The following is a 19,950-nucleotide window of genomic DNA, read 5'->3' as shown; positions in this document are numbered from 1 at the left end:
TCTATTGCAATAATGAGAGATACATTGATAAGGATTCTCATTTAAAATCTTGGGGTCTTGAGATATTTACATTGATTTTAAAGTAAAGAACAGGTTCATTACCAACTCCTGTTTTCAGGCAAATGGTCCTCTACAAGCAAGGCCATGAATGCTAAATCTAAAGAAATACCCAACAGCTGTAACATATACCTTTCACAAAAAACATTTAGCAATGCTTTACATTACTTAGTTGTTGTTTTGTTGTAACCATTTGTGGACTCAAGCAAGGACTATGATTAATGGAAACAAAAATGGGTTCCTCATTTCCCTCTTAACTACTGCTTCAGTATGCTGGCCTACTAATTTTTTAAAGGAGTACATGTTCAAAATATTCCATTTGCAGAGACAAATACACACAACAGCAAGGTTGATCAGAACAAAAACATGAAAGCAATATTTAATATAGAAAATCAAAACATTAGTTTTGTACAATTTACACAAGATACAATAAAACCTTCAATGTGAGAATATAGTATTTCACTCAGATTTGATTATGACCACATAAAACACCATGAGATATTTTTACCCAAATCTTCCAATGCTACCTTTGTGTGCCAAAGCTATTTCAGTCAGAGTGGTTGTGCACTAATTTGAAGTCCTGCTGCTGTGGACTCAGTGCACCATTATAAGCACCTACTGCCTACAGAAACTTGAACTTCAAGTGCAGAAATTTCCTCAAATAGCTATGAACAATCTGTAGAGATCAACAACAGTGATCTGTACAGGTAGTACCAAGTGACTTCAGCAAACAGTTCAAGCACAATCTCTTGCTGGTCTGCTTGAAAGGATGCAGATTCAGAGCGGTTTTGTTTCAATGACTACTGCAACAAAACCAGGAACTCTTAAAGTATGGAGAAAACAACCAATTCATGTCTTAGGAGGCACCTGTAACAGCACTTCATTTAAGCAAACATTTTCAAAATCAACTTGCTCACAGATGGTACTACACAGCTTTAAAGCAGATTGGTATTGCAACCAAGCCACCTGAATCAGAGAAAGGGGCCTACCACTGCAACACAAGATCTTCAGATACTTAATTTATTCTTCCACAGGCAATTTGTTTCAGCAAGATTGAGTAGCAAAAAAGCAAAAGCAACAATCACTAACACTTACTTCAATATTCGCCATGGCATTATGTTGAATAAACTATTCAAAAGTTTTACTAGATTATAATTAGACTGCCAATTTAATGTAAGGTCATTGCTCTGCATTAATCATACATGGACCAAAACAACTGGAGAATTTGTTGCCTACACCACAGTGCTCAGATACCCACTTTTTTTTTACATCTGCAATTGTTGCAATTTAATTGAGGATTTGCTATCATTTTCTTTCCACCCCTTACTATTCAAACAAGATAATGCTGTCTGTGTTCTTTACCATAATTAAATGGTTTAATTAAAAATACAGGATTTGCCAACTTACCCAAGTAATGATCAGCACTTCATGCTCCCTTCCTATGCACCCATACCAGTTGAGCAGAAATGCCTTCCCAAACAGACAAATCTGCAGAAGCTCAGCTGGATCATAAATGTATTCCAGAATATCATTCACATACTGAGTTTTGTGGCCCTGAACAAATACTTAATGAAATTGTGGTCTCTCTGACAAAAATTCAAGTTTTATGTGGAAATATGATTAATGCAAATCTCACTGTACTGAATGGTCCTGGTCATTCCTACTCCGTACTGTAACCAGCAAATCATGTGCTTAACTGTCACTTAGAGAGTATATCCATGAAGTATTTTGGCGACTAAGTACTGGTAAGGATTCCTCAAATCTAGCATAGCTGTGAATTTCTTTCCAATATTTTGTTCCTGTGATTTGTCTGTAAACAGTAACTAATAGCCTCCTCTGTAGCTTGAATTCTGTCCAGAAATCTCATCCTGTCAAGAGCTATCTGCATCCATTTGCCCTTGCGCGCTTCCCTTGATGCGAAGGACCATGTGACCATTTTGTGAACTTCAACGAAAGGAGAAAATCTGACCTGAAAAAAGAAAAGCAAAAATAAGTAAACTCTCTTAAAGAGTGAAATGCTATGTAAATTTCTGAAACTTGCTGACCTAAACAGTTTAAAAATCAAACACATGTACAAATTTGTTTTGAATAGATAAAACAGAGTCCTGAGAATATGTATTGCTACTGAATCATACAAATACATCATACTAAACCCAGCTGATGACCTTAAATTGGTTTTGGCATAATTCTCAATACAGCCCAGCTTATTTACAAAATGATTTATAGTAGTTGAATAATATTTAATGGTGCAAATACTGTTCTGAGGTGCTCAACCAGCCTTGCAAACAATCAGCATGGAGACCACATTGTAAGTGACGAACACAGTTTTTACAGACTAAGTCAGTGCTCCACAAAGTGGTCATCCAGGAGACCACTGTATTCGCTGATCACAATGTGGTCTCCTCTACACTGGAGGAGTGAAATGCAGACTGGCTAACAATTATGCAGAGTACCTATGTTCTGTCCGTAATAATGATTCTGAGCTTTCAACTGACTCACTTATTACACCATCGTGTTTCCATGCAAATATATGTCTCCAGCCTGCTGCAGTGATCCAAGGCGGAGTGTAAGCTAGAGGATCTCATCTTCCACTTGGTGACCTCGTGGCTTTCAAAACTCAATATCAAGTTCAATAACTTTACAGCTGGACCACCTACTTCCACATCTTTTACCCATCCCCATATTCCAAGTCCTGTTATGATATGAATTGCTTTCAGCAAAGCCAACCCTTTTTCACCCACTCAGTCCTATTATAGCCTAAATTTATTTTCTCCCTTGACTTACAAACAAATATCCCTTTGTGTACTTGCACTTTTTCTTCTTTTTCACTCTGGGCTTAATCTCCATCTATCTCTTCACTCCTCCAACCCCCACCCCCAACTTCCCCAGCTCTTGTCATCAGCATAAATACTATTTTCTCGATTATACTCTGGTCTTAAGAAGGATCACTGGACTCAAAAGCATTAAATTATTTCTCTCTGCAAATGCTGCTGGACTTGCTCAGATTCTCCAATAACACTTGTTTCACATTTGGAATAATTTGATTACATTTTTGCTTGTGGTAACATGGACTTTCAAAAAGCTTTTGCTAAAGGCCAACTTAATAGGCTTCTTAGGAAAGTCAAAATGCATGGAATAAAAAGGGACAGTAACATCATGGATAGAAATGACAAAAAGAAAGGTCAACTGTAACTGCAAAGATCAGCCACTCTTCCTCTTGATTCCGGAGGAAGGGCCTGTGCCCGAAACGTCGAATCTCCTGTACCCTGGATGCTGCCTGACCTGCTGTGCTGTTCCAGCAATAAAGTTTCAACTTTGATCTCCAGCATCTGCAGACCTCACTTTCTCCACTCTTCCTCTTGATCTATGAGAATGATTCCTCAAGAGCTCATGCTTGAAACATGGATTTTCTTGCTCCTCAGATGCTGCCTGACCGGTTGTGCTTTTCCAGTGCTGCACTTTTTGACTCTGATCTCCAACATCTGAAGTCATCACTTTCTCCTATGAGAGAGAGAGAGTCTACAGAGCACCGTTTCAAAATTTCTAGATGAGCAAAAGAATTGGAAGTATTATGAACATCGAGGATAATAAGTTTAAGATAAAGGTGGAACATTTGAACATGGTACAGATGAAGAAGAGTCAACATAAAATAATGGGTCAATTTCTAAGGGAGACCAAGAGTAATCAGACAGTGATTTTTGGGTGCAAGTTGTTAAAGAGGACGGTTGATAAAGTGATTACTAAAGCATGCAATCCTAGGCTTTATGAATAATTGCACAAGGTGTTAAAAACTAAGATTATGAAGAATCCCAACAAAATACTGATCTGGCCTCTACTGATGTCAAACCCGGAGTTCCAAAGTTTTGAAAGGATATATATTTTTAAAAAAAGGTATTGGTTAGTGTGCAGAAAGGTTTTACAAAAATAATGACAGAATTAGAAGGCTAGATTAAACAAAACCACCTCAGCTATTTGTAATGTAGAGAATACGGTATTTTCTTAGAGATGCACAGCAGGTCAGGCAGGAGAATGCTGCACCACACTCTGGACTCTGATCTCCAGCATCTGCAGTCTTCAGTTTCTCCCATTTGTTCAGAGATGTTCAAAAATCATGACTTTAGAACAATATATAGGGATTATCAGTTTCCATTGGAAGTAGCATCAAGAACCAAAGGACATCAATATTTAAGAATAGAAGCAGCAGAGGTAACACAAGGGAAACCATTTTACACAGGAGATGGTTAGGACCCAGAATGCACTGTTTGTGTGTGGTCAAGATATACTTAAAGAAAGAACTGGACAATTATCTGAAGGTAAAAGATTATTAGTGCTACAGAAGAGGCATGGGAGTAGAATTAGCTGAGTTGTCCTTGCAGAGATCAGGTATAGAAAAGACAGGCTGAATGGTTAGAGCAGAGAAATTGTCCAATAAACTTAGAATGGCCTATGAATAGTGTTTTGAAGTCAAGATGAGACTAGAAGTAGGCTTCAAGAAGATCCTCCTTCTGTAATACAGCCTTGACCCTTTACAGATTTGAAGGTAAAATGACCACATAAAAGAGTTGTGCAGAACAATTAGGTGGACACAAGAGGATTTTTTTTTTTGAAAAAAGCTTAACATTAAAAAAAACTGCAAAGATAAGAATACTCATCAAGATGAGCAGCATCAAAATATTTCAAGCTAACAGACTATCAGAATGGGAGACAGAGATAAATACTTAAGGCAAATTACAAAACCAGATAAAGTGGGGAGGAGAAAGGGTTTTTGTCTCCTTTACTCTTTCATGTGATGTGGGCATCATTGGCAAGGACAATAATTGTTGCCTATCCCTTGTTCTCCCTGAATTGAGTCACTCAGTAGGGAATTTCAGAGGGTACTTAAGTGTTAAATCACATTGTCAGGTGCTTGAAATCACACGCAGACCAGACCAGTCAAGGATGACAGATTTCCTGCACTAAGAAAACATTGGTGAACCACATGGGTTTTACTTTTTAAAAAAAAAATAAGGATCATAATGATTACCATGAAAGTCACCAATGTTCATTTGGAAAATTTTACTAATAGAGTTTAAATTTCACTCATTACTACGCTTGCATTTGAAGTATCCCCAAATCATTGTGCCTCTCAATTACAAGTCGAGCGACATGAGCACGACAGGAACTACAAGTGACTAAACGACAAAAAAAAAGGGAAGCTGATGGAAAATAAGTGAGGTAATAATAAAATACCAGCAATTTGAAACATTAAACTATTTCCTAGTCCATGGATGCTGCCCAATTTAGTATTTCCTGCATTTTCTGTTTGTACATTCCTTTGTAATGAAACCAAAGACAGTTAGAAAGCTGTTGGAGCGGATAAGTAGAGAGTGATCAAGAGACAGGCATTATTGAGATGACCTACCTTCTTAACAGATGGTTTTTCCACTTTGTTGTCCTCTCCTTTTACAGATTTTGCCGACACTTTCCTTATACAAAATCTGATATTTTCTCCAGTGTCAGGTATACAGTAGTATCTAAAATGTACTGGTTTTTGTAAAGTTGAGAATTTTACTTTGATTAAGCTTTTTCTTCCACTCTCACAATCTAGTAAACCCTGTGTATTCAAATCCAAACTTGCTTTCCTTTTTGTAGAAGAGCTGCTAAGACAAGCTGTGAAGTTCAAAAGATTATCAGGGTCTGCATTGAAGGAAGATTTCCAGGGCACTTCATTCAGTTCTTGATCACTCACATCACTAAGTGAATCATCACTGCTACATACTATTTCAGAATCTTCCTCCGAGTCCTCCCACTCTTCGCTATCAGTAGAATTGTGATCTTCTCTATTAGTCATCATCTTGTTCCATTCTGATGGAGATATTGAACGTTTTGGAATCATACAATGACAGCTGAAATGATTGATAGCTACACACTCATGATGATGCTCAAAATGATCTTGGTTAAATTTGTTCAGATAATGCTGGCTGCAGTTCCACTCAGTACATTGTGTAGAATGATCTTCTAATGTAATTGGATACTTGGAAGGTCCTTTGCTGGTAATTTCTATCTGGTTGAATTTGGTTGAGTTAAACTGTGCAGTAGTTAGGTTATCTTGCTGTTTACACCCATATTGAACACTACTTCTTTCATAAGTAGTATTCATTCTTCCAAACCAGGTGAAGATCAATAATTTTTTGTCAATTCTTTTAACATCTTCAACTTGACTGCTGTTTAATGGTGTCTCTTCTACAAGCTGATTAAGCACTGCTCTGCATAACTGAAGAACTGTAAGATATCAAATTCAAGATCAGATTGATAGGAATGGCATAACATCCACTGATCAAAAATAAGACATACCAAGCATTGATTGATATAAATATTAGGATGGGATAAACCATGCACAAGGCCAAATGTAGAACACTTCAGTTTTCTTTTAGCCCTTTCCAACATTACGGAGGGGTTGAGAAAGCTTGAAGCCTTACACATCTGCTACAGGAGATGTAGGAAAGCACTTAACCACCGGGTGAGGGAAGGGGGTGTGCATTTGTTTAGAGGAATTAAGGACATCTGTTCTTAGTGTCAATGGATAAAGTGATAATATTTGTTCATTTGAGGAATGTGTGGCAGTACTTCCTTCTCACCCTGGGGGCTGGAAGCTGCACTTATTTCACAGTGGGATGTTGGATAACTGAGCTTCTGGTTTAGATCGAAGACTCTTAACAAATCTCATACTCAACAGGAAAATAACTTGTAATTTAATAAGCTGAGTGGATTATGCATAGAATAGAACAATCCTGATACATTTGCAGATATACCACACTGAGCAGATTTGAATTTAATGAAGCTCAGCTCCCTAATTTTGACTGTTCTGGAATGTGAATGTCACATTACCCTTAGAAGCTTGGAAAACAAAGGCTGAAACTGACGTAGTAAGAAAGTTGGAAGATGTTGATGTATGTGAGACAGACACACATGCGTGTTGTTCCCTGGAGTTCAAGATCTGGGAATGTAATGAATTTAAATTTGCATTGTCAGAATCTAAGATTTTTTAAAAAGAAAAAAGTCATTTTGTAGGACAAAGATACTGGACAACTGGGCATGTTACCTGAATGAGGCTACCTCATGACCTTTTCCACATGGTTTAGACTAGTCTCCGATTATGAAGTACTGTTAAAAGGGAAGCTTATCTAGCAAAAGCAATTGGCCATTTGGCTTGGCTTGATCAGGGTTCCCATTTTGTGCACATAGCTTAATAAGTCAAGCATACTCAGACCTGTCAATGAGTTTCTCTTCCTCTACAAACTTTTGCCATTTTATTGCTGCTTATCTGATTAAGGACGTGGTGTTTTTATAATTTTAATACCAATTTCTGTATAAAGACAGCTTGTTTGCAACAATAAAGAGCTGTCTCAGGCTATTCTGAGGCATAAAAGCTGCTGCCACTACTCTGCTAATGGTTTTAAAACCTTAGCTCAAGCCTGACTTGAAGGTATTTATGTTACAGTGTAACATTGATGCCATTGGTAAATAAAGGTAATAATGTAAACTGGGATTAGATTGGGTTGGGATATCTGGTCAACATGGACAGATTGGACCGAAGGGTCTGTTTCCATGCTGTACATATCTATGACTCTAAGAGTTTTATATTCCTGGCTACCACAGAGTTCAATCTCCAGGACAAAGCAAAACAGGCTTACAGGTCAAGTCCATCAGGGATTTCCTAAGCCGTCTCAAAGAGTTACTTTAACAGAATATTGAAAGTAAAATTCCAATCCTTTATTGGGATAGAGTCTTTACAACAGAACAGACTACAGAACTACAACACTGGTATTCCCTTCAAGTGCATCTTACATTTGGGGTTGCAGCATAGAAGTTTTGAATGGTTGTTTCCACAGCCTCCAATCCAATCTTCACACTTTTTTTTGGAAGAGACACCAAACAGTTTTACAGTGCATTCATATATTCCAGATTTTTTTTTTTAAATGGAAAAATCTTGAAAGGGATATGGGAATCACTGGTAATGTCAATATTTATGGCCCCATTCAGATGGTCCTTGAATTGAATGGCTTACAAAGCCAGTTCAGAGAGTAGTTTGTGTGTCAACCACATTGCTGTCATTTGCAATCATGTGTGGGCCACACCAGGTAAGTATGATAGATTGCTTTCAGGTATGTTTTCACAATTGAGGAGAGCTTCATAGTGCCCCTTACTAAGATAAGCTTTATATTCCAGATTTATAAATTGAACTTAAATTCCACAAGCTGATATAGTGGGTTTTGAACCCATCTCCAGGTAACATTAGTCTAAACTTCTAGATTAATAGTTCAGTATGAGTCAGTTAACTAGGATGGCTTTAAAATTTCAAATATATACTTTTTTCATGAAAATGATCTAAGATAGATAAGTAAGGTCCTAAATAATAACATGTTTTTTTTCCCCCTCTCTGCAAAATCTAGTTGGAACTGATATTTTTCAGGAGGTTCTTTAGTTGTAAAAATAAAACAGGACACTCTCGACTTATGCTCATTTTGAGCCACAGAGAGTTGGACAACTGACTGGCCCTTTAACAGTAGTCTTTCTCAACAATGCCTTTGACTATTCGGTAAGGTTACACATTTTCCCATTCTCTAGTGGGAAAAAAAAATCCTCCAAATCTGAAGAATTTAGAATTTGAATGGGTCTATTTATAGTGATAACTTCAATAGAAACAAAGCCAACAATGCAACATTCAAATAGGTCACATCCAAATTGGCCCATTGTGCCAAATCTCATCATTCATCACAAAATCTAAAATTGCTGCAGTGAATAGGTTGTCACTCCCCCAATCCCACCACTCCTTGGAAAAGAGTTGACATAGCTTCAATTATCAATTATTCAACTGCTATTTGAATAGACTTGTTAGTTCAATAGAGAACAAAACAAAACCCCTTTTTAGGTATAATACATATATTTGGAGATGATTAGCCCATCATAAAAAATACATTTGAAATGAAATGATTCTACATGATCTCATGGAGTCAAAATGCAGTACTGTCATTAAAGTATACCGAACTATTAACAAGACACTCAGATGATTTGTCAGATACCCTAAATGTCCTGCTGTATTCACACATCCTTCCCTACCTGCTTTCATACAGGTTCTTCTTGACACTACCATACAGTAGTATGGACAACACTAGTCCTCCAATTGCTTATGAAGTCTGTGTTGACATTTGGACATGTCTGACTGGACAGAGAGCATCACAATATTCAACTATTAATGGCATCATAACTAACCCAACATCTATAAGGATATGTTAGACTGCAAAATCTATTGGATAATGATTGTAAGCAAATATCCTGACTTAGTTCAAGACTATACCCATTCCCACAACCACTTCTACCATCCAAATGTGCTTAAGCCCTGTATGCCACCACTTCATTTGACAGTAAGAATTCAGCAGACATTAATGGCCTGGATTTCACAGTAAGAAACCAACTGGCTGTACAAATCCCTGATTGTGAGTCAGTCAGGTAAAGGGGACTCAATGTGCAACACTACAGGGTTCTTGGTCCTGTTCGCATGCAAGTCTCAAGATTTTTGTGTTGCTCACATGGATAAAAGCACAGTCTATTTTCTGGATTCAACCATCCATGCCACTGTGGTACAGAAATGGGTTGGGGAGTAGTGAAAACAAATGTTCCAATGATATCAGACAGCATAATCATGGGAATAAGTGTTGTTCCATGCCATTCAAAGGCTGTTTTGCCTGCTTGTTGCCAAGGTGGAGGACAACTTGGAATGAGAGGGGAGGATTCCAGGAGCTATGATTCATATTGGAAACGATGACAGATAGAATAAGACATTGGAGTGAAAGTAGGCCAGTCTAGAGTCTGATCCACCATTCAATGAGATTATGGCTGATAGTCTAGAAGTCCACTATCCTGCCTTTTGCTATAGCCCTTGGATTCCTTATCGTAACCCAGTCTCAGCAGCAAAGAATTCCACAGACTCTCTACCCTACCCTGTTAAGTGCACTCTAAATTTAATGTTGAGAGTCAAGGTTCTTGCAGGTTCATTTTCAATGGCTCAAAAGTCTCAAGCAAGTTAACCATTTACCTATAATGTGGCTGCAGCCAATAAAATAAAAAAACAGAAGTCTCATTTGTGATGCAGAACTAGAAATGAAACACTTGCTTCAAATGTAGCTCAAAAATGTTTCAAGTTTATAAACTGAATATTTAATTTAATCCTGCAGACATATTAAGTATTCCTCTTTGCAAACACCGACATGTGCTTAGAAGGGATTACATGGACCCAGAACCATGCAGAAAAAAAAACCAAGGGAAGTACACAGAACGGAGTTTCGCTTTCCAAGGTGCAGGAGAACAAGTAATTAGAAACTATACCAATCAAAAAGGGGCATTTTAGACAACATAAGGAATGGCACAAACAAGTTTAAGACTTTATGCTCCTTTTTTTTTTAAAAAAAATCAAGAGCAACAGTCTGGGAGTCCGCTAAAGTCGAGGAGCCAGCAACACTTGGAAACAAATTAATACGAATTTAATGCAGTTGAGCCAACACCATCTCCACTGTGATGGCATTTCGAGGCTTGAAAATGGTCATCAACCCGCTGAGTGTGAGACCAGTAGTACAACTATTATAACTTAGCGGCGCTCCAGAGCGGCTACTGCCGCCTCACGACCTCAAAAACTTAAGTTTATCGCCCCCTCTTTAGCATATTCTGCTTTACAATTTCAGTTCAAGTGGGGAAGAACTTCCAACAGCCCGACGACAACAGAACAACTTTTAGGAAAGTGCCAGTTGTGCCTACTTTGCTACCGAGGGTCTGGTCCCAATCACTCGAAGGTGCACTAACATGTTTCGAGGTTTTCACACTGCATTCTCTCTGGCAAATACTCGTATTCCACCCACCTGCGTGCAGTCTTATTGATAACCCAAAGAATTCTGAGAGACCACCCATCAGAGCAACTCCGAGGTGCCATAGCACAGAGAATGAAGCGACAACGCTGATCATGAAGAGTTTTCAATGTACATATGCGTTTACCAGAACCGCATCAATCAGCAGCTAAGTCCCGATATAGTCAGACAAACAAATGAAAGCAATCCGGAGTGCTCTCTTTTCTCTTAAAATAGTATGTTGTGCAGCAGGATTCTCACTGTTATTATCCAATCCTATCTAATCACGTATCAACCTATTATAGTCAGTCCACTCTGACCGGTTTTCAAAATCAGCAATGCTGATTAGCGAGTGGTGGAACTGGTTACTTAATTATCAGAGCTCAACTCCTTGATTGAAACGGAACAGCTCTAAGCAGCGTGGTTTTCTCGCTTTGAGCAAAATTTCCACACGTCACACAGGAAACCACCCCTAAACTGCGTCTATAACTTTCCATACACACACACACTGTTTTCCTTGATCTACAATGAATGAAAAGACCGCAAAATATAACAAGGAGCATCAAGACTGGGGACAATATGAATCTAATCTGCTATCCAATGAGATCAGCGTTTATCATTAACCTCAACCCCACCTCTTGGTATGTAAAAAAAAACCCTTCATTCTATAATGTTCAAGAATGGCGATAATGCAATTGTAGAAATTCATGAGTGTAGCCGTGTCAGGCATTTACTAGTGAGTAGAAAAGCTCTTCCAATTTTTACAGGGCCTCCTGCTGGTCGCAGATTGCAAAACAAGATTGTGTGATTTCCAGCTGAGCTCCTTGCGAACCGCTTCAGAGGACAGTTAAAAGTCAACCACGTTCCTGTGTGCCTGTATTCACACAGATGTGGGGCCAGGTAGTGATGAAGATTTCTTCGCCGAACCGTGCTTATTTTCTGCACCGAATTGAAATTTCACCCCTATGAACGACTGATAGTAATTTGACATCCATAACCAAAATAGATATCCTAACTCGCCAAATGTTTCAATAGCTAACCTATTGTATATTGGAACTGTAGTTTTACAGTTCTGCTTAGTAGCTATTATATACAGTTAAATGTATTACAAAGGATTTCATTTATAAGAAAAATGGCAAAAAAAGTTCAGAACATGACTTCATGTATGATAGCACCATATAACGGGCGGAAATGCCCCCACAAGATCCTTGGATCGATAGCGAGTACTCCTTTTTCTCCATTTTGAGAGCAGTTTAACTATTAAAGCTTGGATAGTTTAAAATCCAAATCTTGAAAATAGGGGCAGATACAGGTTAGTTCTAAAAGATATTTTTAAAACGCATAGTTTCAAACTATGACTGCAGTGCAACTGTAGTTCAATTCAGGGCAGGTATTCCCATAATTTTACGATGATGGCATTAAAAGCCATTAATTTTGACTTCCAAATAAGTTTAACTTCTCACTCTTAATTCTGAGAAGTGCGTTTAAAGGCAAGTTTTAGTTGAATAGAACCAGTCATTGTAGCCAAAGGTGTTAGTTTGTGAAGCTTCCAAGCCAGGAAAGTTTACAGTAGAAATCTTCAAGTTATTAGAACTGAGTTTAAGACCATTAAAATTATGAAAAGCCTGTACCAGCAGACTTAGAAGGAAATTGCAAAATTGTCACTGCAGGCCATGTTCATGTGCAGCTTTCTAAAATCTTCAAATCACTAATAACCATGACAATGAACTGCAAATAGATATATAAACCTAACAAGGAGAAAGTGAGGACTGCAGATGCTGGAGATCAGAGCTGAAAATGTGTTGCTGGAAAAGCACAGCAGGTCAGACAGGATCCTTGGATGCTGCCTGACCTGCTGCGCTTTTCCAGCAACACATTTTCAGATATAAACCTAACAAGCCAAATTTTGTTCTGGAAATTGATTTATCCAGTAATGACAAGCTTAGATGGCACTATACTAAAATCAATAAGTGATAATGATTTAGCTATAATAAAATATAGCTAATGGGTGAAGCATAGTGCACAACTGTTTGCATGTATCAATGTTTCAATTTTAAGAACTCAAATTTGAGATGTTTATATACTCTTTTAGAGAAATATTAACCACTCCTTTGAGTAATAATAATTCTATTAACACATCCAAAAACAGAGGCTTAATAGTATTCACCACTGCATCAGACTCTAAATGCTGACGTGAACTGGATTGTGAAAATCTAACCGATCAAATCGCAAGATATCTCAAATTTTACAGGCATGAAACATGGATTCCATCTTCAAAAAAAGTGTTTACATGAAACCTCTTACCCTGAAAAGGAATTTAGCAATGCTTGGATATTAAAGGTGATATTTTAATATAGCCAAGAAGCAAAATGCACACACACCCTTGCCAGTGACCTTAAAAAGAGAACTGCTGCACATCTGGTTGACATTTGACATGGTAGGGGCCAAGGCGCTCAACTGTGTGCGCTTGGGTGGGGAAGTGTGAAGAAAAGCAGCAAGATTTAGGAGTTTGAAGTCAAATAGTTACTGTGCAGTCAACTGACATGTTTCAACAAAGACACTAATTTACTTCAATATACAGTATTTCAAGAAACTTATGCATACAACATTCAATTTTTTTTTAAAACAGTCTTTTAATTGTAATTATTTAAAAAAGGTCAAGTTAACTCCATTTCCCCCAATACATTGAGGTGTTCACAATTTAGGATGCAACTTCAACACCTATCCTACATCTGCCATTTTGCATTTATGCATGTAATGATACCTATTAGTGGCATATCAAATGCATAATACACAACCCAAAGAATTCTGAAGAAACTCAGGTTTGGCAGCTTACGTGAAGAGAAATACTGTCAGAGTCCAATGACCATTCATCAGAAAATGAGTCACCACACTGGATTTGAATTCAAGTATTTCTCCTTCCACAGCTGCTCTCAGACCTACAGAGTTTCTCCAGCATTGTTTCAGATTTGTAACATCCAATATTTTGCACTCAAGCTAAGATTTCAAAATCCTCCAATCAGAAATGTATTTGGAAACTGCTGTGAAATGATGCCACATGTAAATAATTTGAGATAAGACCACAAGATCAAAAATCAGACAGGTTGACATGAACAAGATACAAAGAATTTTATTTTTCAGGTTAAGTAAATCAATGAAGAAACTTCTTAGGCGACAAGTGCTGAAGCGGTGGAGGATTCACTGTGGGGAGAAAAAAAGTAATGCATAATTAGCCCATTGCATGGACAACAAAACTGATCTGACAGATGCAAAGTTCTCTCCTTATTTATCAACACTTAGAAATGCAAAAGATTTACAGCAGAGCGACACAAACTAAGAAAGAACTATCCAGTACAATCCACCTTTGAATCTTAATCTAGAACCACTATGTTTACGGCATCTCAACTGCATTGCAGGCTTTTTTAAAAAAGTGATGATTTTCTGCCTCTACCATACTTTCAGCCAGCAAGTTAAAACTCCCTCCAGCAAGAATTTTCTGAACTCACCTCTTATTGTCCCATCAATGCCACTTTGTACATTAACATTTCAATGGAAATAGGTATGTCCTATCCAGTCTTTTTTTTAAGAGCCAGATTTCAGAGTGAACAGGACAGCTGACACTTGTCCTCTCCATTCTATGTATATTTTCCAACACCAGGAAAATACTTGTGGCCAATTGCATAAGATTAAGCTATACTCAATGACACATATCAATGCCTCTACTACTTTGGAAAGCTAAGGTAATTTGTATGTCCACAACAACTTGCCAATTTTTTAATAGATGCATCATAGAAAGCATTCTCTCTGGATGCATCACAGCTTGGCACTACTCTGCCGAAGACCACAAATTACACGGGGTTGCGACTACACAGCCTAGTCCAACACGAAAACCAGCCTTCTTTCCATTCATGAACAGATTTAAAACAATTTTTGAAAACATTTTCCATTAGCAGTTTAAGAGACATCTGAACTCATTTATCCACAATTAAGGATGCCAAAACTTTAATTGTTACCTCAATGTATTAAACTTTGAATTTCACATGCCTCCAGCTACCTCAGTTTCATTCGACTCTTCTGCAAAAAAATCATCTCATTTCTCCAAACAAATCTTTTGTTCCAAATTGGTCATTCCTTCCTCTTTCACTAGGTTTTCACTGCTTTACTCATGCCATCATACTACTTTACTAAATTATTTTAAAGTCTTCTATTCTTTCCACTTTCTGCAGTATTGAGCGCTTGGTATTTGACAAGCATTGCTTCACCTTACTGTGTGTAGCTCACTCAGACATCCAAGGAAGAGTTTGCCAACATTAAGAGCAAATCTCTTTCTGGAAGAAACTGCGAATGGTTGGAGAAACGTCATCATTGAGAGCTAACTATTAGTTTTAAAATACACTTACCTACAATATAATGTGCTCAAAGCAGATTTGATTCGTAGAATCTTACAAAATAGGTATTAATTACTCACTATTTCCAGTTGGGTGGAAGTACCCTCTTGGACTTGTAATAACGAGCCAGCCTATGAATCCTGCTTTCAATAAGAATCAAACGAAACTTGGCATCCTTGTCCTGCAGCAAGAATACCATATTGCTCAAACTGATAGGTTAAAGGGGTTGCCTGTTAAACAATTATTGGTTTCTTCACCACAGGTACATTAAACTGAACATAGCCACATAGCTCACTCAGACATCCAAGGAAGGATTGACCAACATTAGGGGGAAAGCCCTTTCTGGAGGAAACTGCGAATGCTGGATAAAACATTCATCACTGTGAGCTGATACATGCAATTCATCGCTTGAGGAAAACGCAAGTTAATTGTCAGCAAAATTAGCTTGCAATCATAAGACATTCAGAATTAAAAAACAAGACCAAAAACATAGGCAACTTAATGCTTTAGATTACAAACATGAATCTTTGTTTTTATTAAACCGATTTCATTCTAACATGAAAAGTAAGCCTTCAGCTGCTCTGTCCCAAGCCCTTTCATATTCAAACTCAACTCTGAGCAAGACCTAACATTTATAAGTATTTTACCTATTTACTATCGCTCAAATTTAGGGCCAGAAGAGTTATGACAGTTTTGCTGCGACAACTACTGCAGTGTTGACTATCATTACTCTACTGAAATGAACAGTAACTTCTGGAAAACATATGCAGGCAGATAACCACTGCAAGAAATTCAATTCTTTTGCAGAGTATAGGCCGTTGAGGCAAAACTCTCAACACCCCAAACAACAGTACTTAATTGATGAAAAGCTCCTCAATACAACATAAATGTCACTGTATAAAGCTGATGAGCATTCTTGAATGAACTGTAACATATACTTTAACTGTAATAGCACTTACCTTCCTGTTCCTCTCCAAATGTTTGCGAACAGCCACAGCAGTCTTGATCAAGTGGTACAAGTCCTCTGGAAGATCTGGAGCAAGCCCCTTAGACTTCAGGATCCTGAGAATCTTGTTCCCAGTAACAAAACGCACTTGGGCAACACCATGGGAATCCCTAAGGATCACACCTGAAAGACAGGTTTATAAAGGCTCTTCTTTAACATCCAACTTAACTGGCCAAGTTGAACAACAATACTATGTTAAGAGCATGGCGCTGGAAAAGCATAGGTCAGGCAGCATCTGAGGAGCAGCAGATGCGACGTTTCAGGTAAAAGATCTTCATCAGGGCCGTTCAACTGGCCAAGTTGAATAACAATTCTGTTATTAGTGTGCATAAGAATAACAGTTTAAATACATATATTCTCAGTGAATTAATAGCCAGTTACTTGGAAATGCTCACTCAGACATCCAAGGAAGGTCGAACCAACAAGTGGACTTGTCCTTTCTGGAGGAAACTGCGAATGATTGGGAACTGTCATCATTGTAAGCAAGTCACCTAACATTACAAGTGTCCCATGAGGTCACAGCCAAACAAATCACAGGAAAATGTATAAGATTCTATTAAACTGGATCAAAGGGCAGAAGGCAGAAAAAGTCATTAATTGTTGAAAAGTTAGAATGCTAACTTAAGAATGCTTTAAACGAAAAAACTTGCAATTCTCAATTAAACAAACTGAATTTTCAATTTAAAATTAATATTGGCAGCAGAGCTGATTTGATATTAGGGAAATACCATGCTGATACCATAAGCTCATATTGCATTAGCGAATAAAAATTTACAAACTTTACAGAACTGATGTGTCAGGATGCAGAGTGTTAAAAAGTTTAATCCACCGGGATCACAATCATTTAACAGGAATGTCTGAAAGCTCCATTCAGTCTGGAAACACAGACATTAATTGGAAAACACATAATCAGCACTCCAGCAGATAATGCAAAAAATTGCTTTGAGGGACTAGCCACTTTCTTGCTCTTAATATCGTGCAAATTTGTTAACAGAGCTTATCTATGCTCAAAAGTACCCATCATTCATAAGGTACGTTCCCCCAATTCAAAGTCCCAACTACCAAGTGTGCTGGACCCTTAGTCCAGTAAAAGCTTTCTCCTGATGTACACGCACCAAGCTTCTTAAAACTAATCACTTATCTTCACCATATCTGCTCCAAATACAACCCAAGCTCATATCTCAACACTTCTAAACCCTGGCAGTACTTCGTAGACTTCGCTGCATGCACAACAAATGGACTTAATTCTAGTGTGACACAGATTTGTATATGATAGCAACTAAAGAAAAACCAATCATTTTCAGCATAACTGTCTTAGCTTTTCTCATTTCAATTAAGGTCAAGGATCCTCTGTAGTCTATTAAGTATGTAGGTGCATCACATTACCTAAACAAAAATGCCTGCCATGTAAAATGAAACAAGAATTCACATTTCAGACCAAAGACTCATCAGACATGAAACAGATCTCCCTCTCTCCCCACAAATGCTGCCTGATCGGAATATTTCCTGTATTCTGCTTTTATTTCATTTCAAGTTTTCAGCACCTTCAATATTTTGAATATGTATTAACAATAATAAGTCTGTTTCTGTACACAAATTCTTATGCGACTACCTAAAACTGTATACTCACCAATCTGTGATGGGGTCAAGCCCTTCTTTGCTAGCTTGTAAATTTGTTCTTTTACATCATCAGATGTTAACTTGAGCCACTAGGACAAAAGAGATATGTCACATACAGAAATAAAACCAAGATATTCCTATTGAATCTATTAAATTCACTTATAACCCAGATACCTCATTCAAAAGCACAAGAGCTCAATATTATGAAACCTTTAGAAAATCCTATAATTAATTTGAAACAGATCAATTATAAATCAATAAACAAAGTCACAATTAAGACTGAACAGATCAGTAATTGACTGACTCTAGACACTGAAAATCCCTGACCCAAGATATCGGTAAAAGAAAGTGAGGACGTAGATGCTGGAGATCAGAGTCAAAGAGTGAGATACTGGAAAAGCCCAGGCAATCAGGCAGCAACCGAGAAGCAGCAGAATCGACATTTTGAACAGGAATGAGGCATGTGGCCCAAGGGGGTTAAGAAATAAATGAGGGGTGCACAGAAAAGCAGACAAGAATGAGATAGGTAGACAAAGGTGGGGGTGATAGGTCAGAGAGAAGGGTGGAGCAGATAGGTGGGAGGAAAGATGGACAGTTCAAGAGAGTGGTGCGAAGTGTAAAGTTGGATCTGGGATAAGGTGGGTAATGGGAAATGAGGAAACTGGAGAATTCCACATAGATTCCATGTGGTTGGAGGGCCCCAAGGCAAAAGGTGAGGCATTCTACTTCCAGGGGTCAGGTGGTTAGTGTTTGGCAGTGAAGAGGCCCATGACTTGCATGTCCTGGGCGGAGTGGGAGTTAAAAGTATTCGCCACAGAGCGATGGGGTTGTTTAGTGTGTATGTCCTAGATATGTTCTCTGAAACATTCTCCAAGTTGGCATCCTGTCTCCCCAATGTCGAGATGACCACAGCGGGAGCAACAGACACCGTAGATGACGTGTGTGGAAGTACAGGTAAATCTCTGCTTTCAGTTCTTCTGAGCATCAGATTCTAAAGTCTTTCCATCCTGAAAAACTTCCGCTATTATGATCAGTAAATACTTTTACCCTTTCCCTCATTATAACCCATCAGTTCCCTTGCTTCCCAATAATTTTGTTTGATTACAGCTTTTTGCAGACTGTATCCACCTGAATGCTCTCAATCCAGCAGATCCTTATATCATCAGAAAAGGAAGCTTCATCATGGTTTATTCAGTCATAAACATATACATTGTAAATAGCGACAGCCATAGTACAAAGTTAAAAATCACAACACCAAGTTATAGTCCAACAGGTTTAATTGGAAGCACACTAGCTTTCACCTGATGAAGGAGCGTCGCTCCGAAAGCTAGTGTGCTTCCAATTAAACCTGTTGGACTATAACCTGGTGTTGTGTGATTTTTAGCTTTGTACACCCCAGTCCAACACTGTCATCTCCGAATCACAGCCATAGTACAAAGTCTTGTACCACTCCAGTTACATTCTGTTTTTTGAAAATGACTTATTTTACCCAAACATGTCTAACTTCCATTCACTTTGTCCAGCACTTTATCAACTGCCTTTTGAAAAGCAAAATATGCTATATACTGGATTTTATATAAAATCCAAACTGGTTATACCCTCAAAGACAGTTTTTTTTTAAATTTGTCTCCCACTTACAGAAGAAAAATCGATTGACTTACAGTGGGCACACTGCGCCTGTAAGGTAAAGCTGACTGGGACAAGCCCTTGCTGCAAATAAAAAGATAATAATAATAATCGTGTGATGTATCACCAATAATAAACATCGAAGTTTCACTCTCCTGTATTCATTTTTAACATACAAGTGGAAAATGGTGCAAGTTATGTTGAGCCTGGCCGGCTGAACACTGAACATGCTCTGCTTTACTTCAGCATCACCCAAGCTCTTTGAACACTTCTAACAGCATTACCCAAGCTCTTTTGGATTAATAATGAACCTGAAGCAGTAAGTACAAGGTTAAAAACCGGTGGAGCGAAGCCATCACCAGCATTTCCCCTCCCC

The 19,950-nt window shown here is 38.1% G+C and overlaps 2 protein-coding genes and 2 non-coding genes across 5 annotated transcripts; all 4 read right to left on the bottom strand.

Moving 5' to 3' along the window:
• Window positions 1–410: 410 nt before the first annotated feature.
• On the bottom strand, window positions 411–11,148 carry LOC122557776 (protein phosphatase 1 regulatory subunit 15B-like). 2 transcript variants are annotated; one of them, XM_043705775.1, is made up of 3 exons: window positions 10,950–11,148; window positions 5,459–6,318; window positions 411–2,026 (listed from the first exon to the last, which is right to left on the bottom strand). In XM_043705775.1, the coding sequence occupies exons 1-3, from the start codon at window positions 11,050–11,052 to the stop codon at window positions 1,820–1,822; spliced, it is 1,170 nt and encodes a 389-aa protein (XP_043561710.1). In that variant the 5' UTR covers window positions 11,053–11,148; the 3' UTR covers window positions 411–1,819. The 2 variants fall into 2 exon arrangements, with proteins under 2 accessions (XP_043561710.1, XP_043561711.1); XM_043705776.1 differs by lacking the exon at window positions 10,950–11,148 and adding an exon at window positions 10,849–10,939.
• Window positions 11,149–14,048: 2,900 nt separating this feature from the next.
• On the bottom strand, window positions 14,049–19,729 carry rps13 (ribosomal protein S13). Its single transcript, XM_043705774.1, has 5 exons — window positions 19,610–19,729; window positions 17,959–18,037; window positions 16,282–16,451; window positions 15,403–15,503; window positions 14,049–14,135 (listed from the first exon to the last, which is right to left on the bottom strand). The coding sequence occupies exons 1-5, from the start codon at window positions 19,712–19,714 to the stop codon at window positions 14,102–14,104; spliced, it is 489 nt and encodes a 162-aa protein (XP_043561709.1). The 5' UTR covers window positions 19,715–19,729; the 3' UTR covers window positions 14,049–14,101.
• On the bottom strand, window positions 15,614–15,708 carry LOC122558140. The gene has a single exon (XR_006314041.1). It is a non-coding gene; the product is annotated as a small nucleolar RNA SNORD14 (small nucleolar RNA).
• Window positions 16,720–16,810, bottom strand: LOC122558141. The gene has a single exon (XR_006314042.1). It is a non-coding gene; the product is annotated as a small nucleolar RNA SNORD14 (small nucleolar RNA).
• Window positions 19,730–19,950: the final 221 nt, after the last annotated feature.

The sequence above is a fragment of the Chiloscyllium plagiosum genome, chromosome 16 (genome assembly GCF_004010195.1).
Source record: "Chiloscyllium plagiosum isolate BGI_BamShark_2017 chromosome 16, ASM401019v2, whole genome shotgun sequence".
NCBI lineage: Eukaryota > Metazoa > Chordata > Chondrichthyes > Orectolobiformes > Hemiscylliidae > Chiloscyllium > Chiloscyllium plagiosum.
Note: the sequence above shows the minus strand (reverse complement) of the source record. Positions and strands in the feature narration are given on the sequence as shown.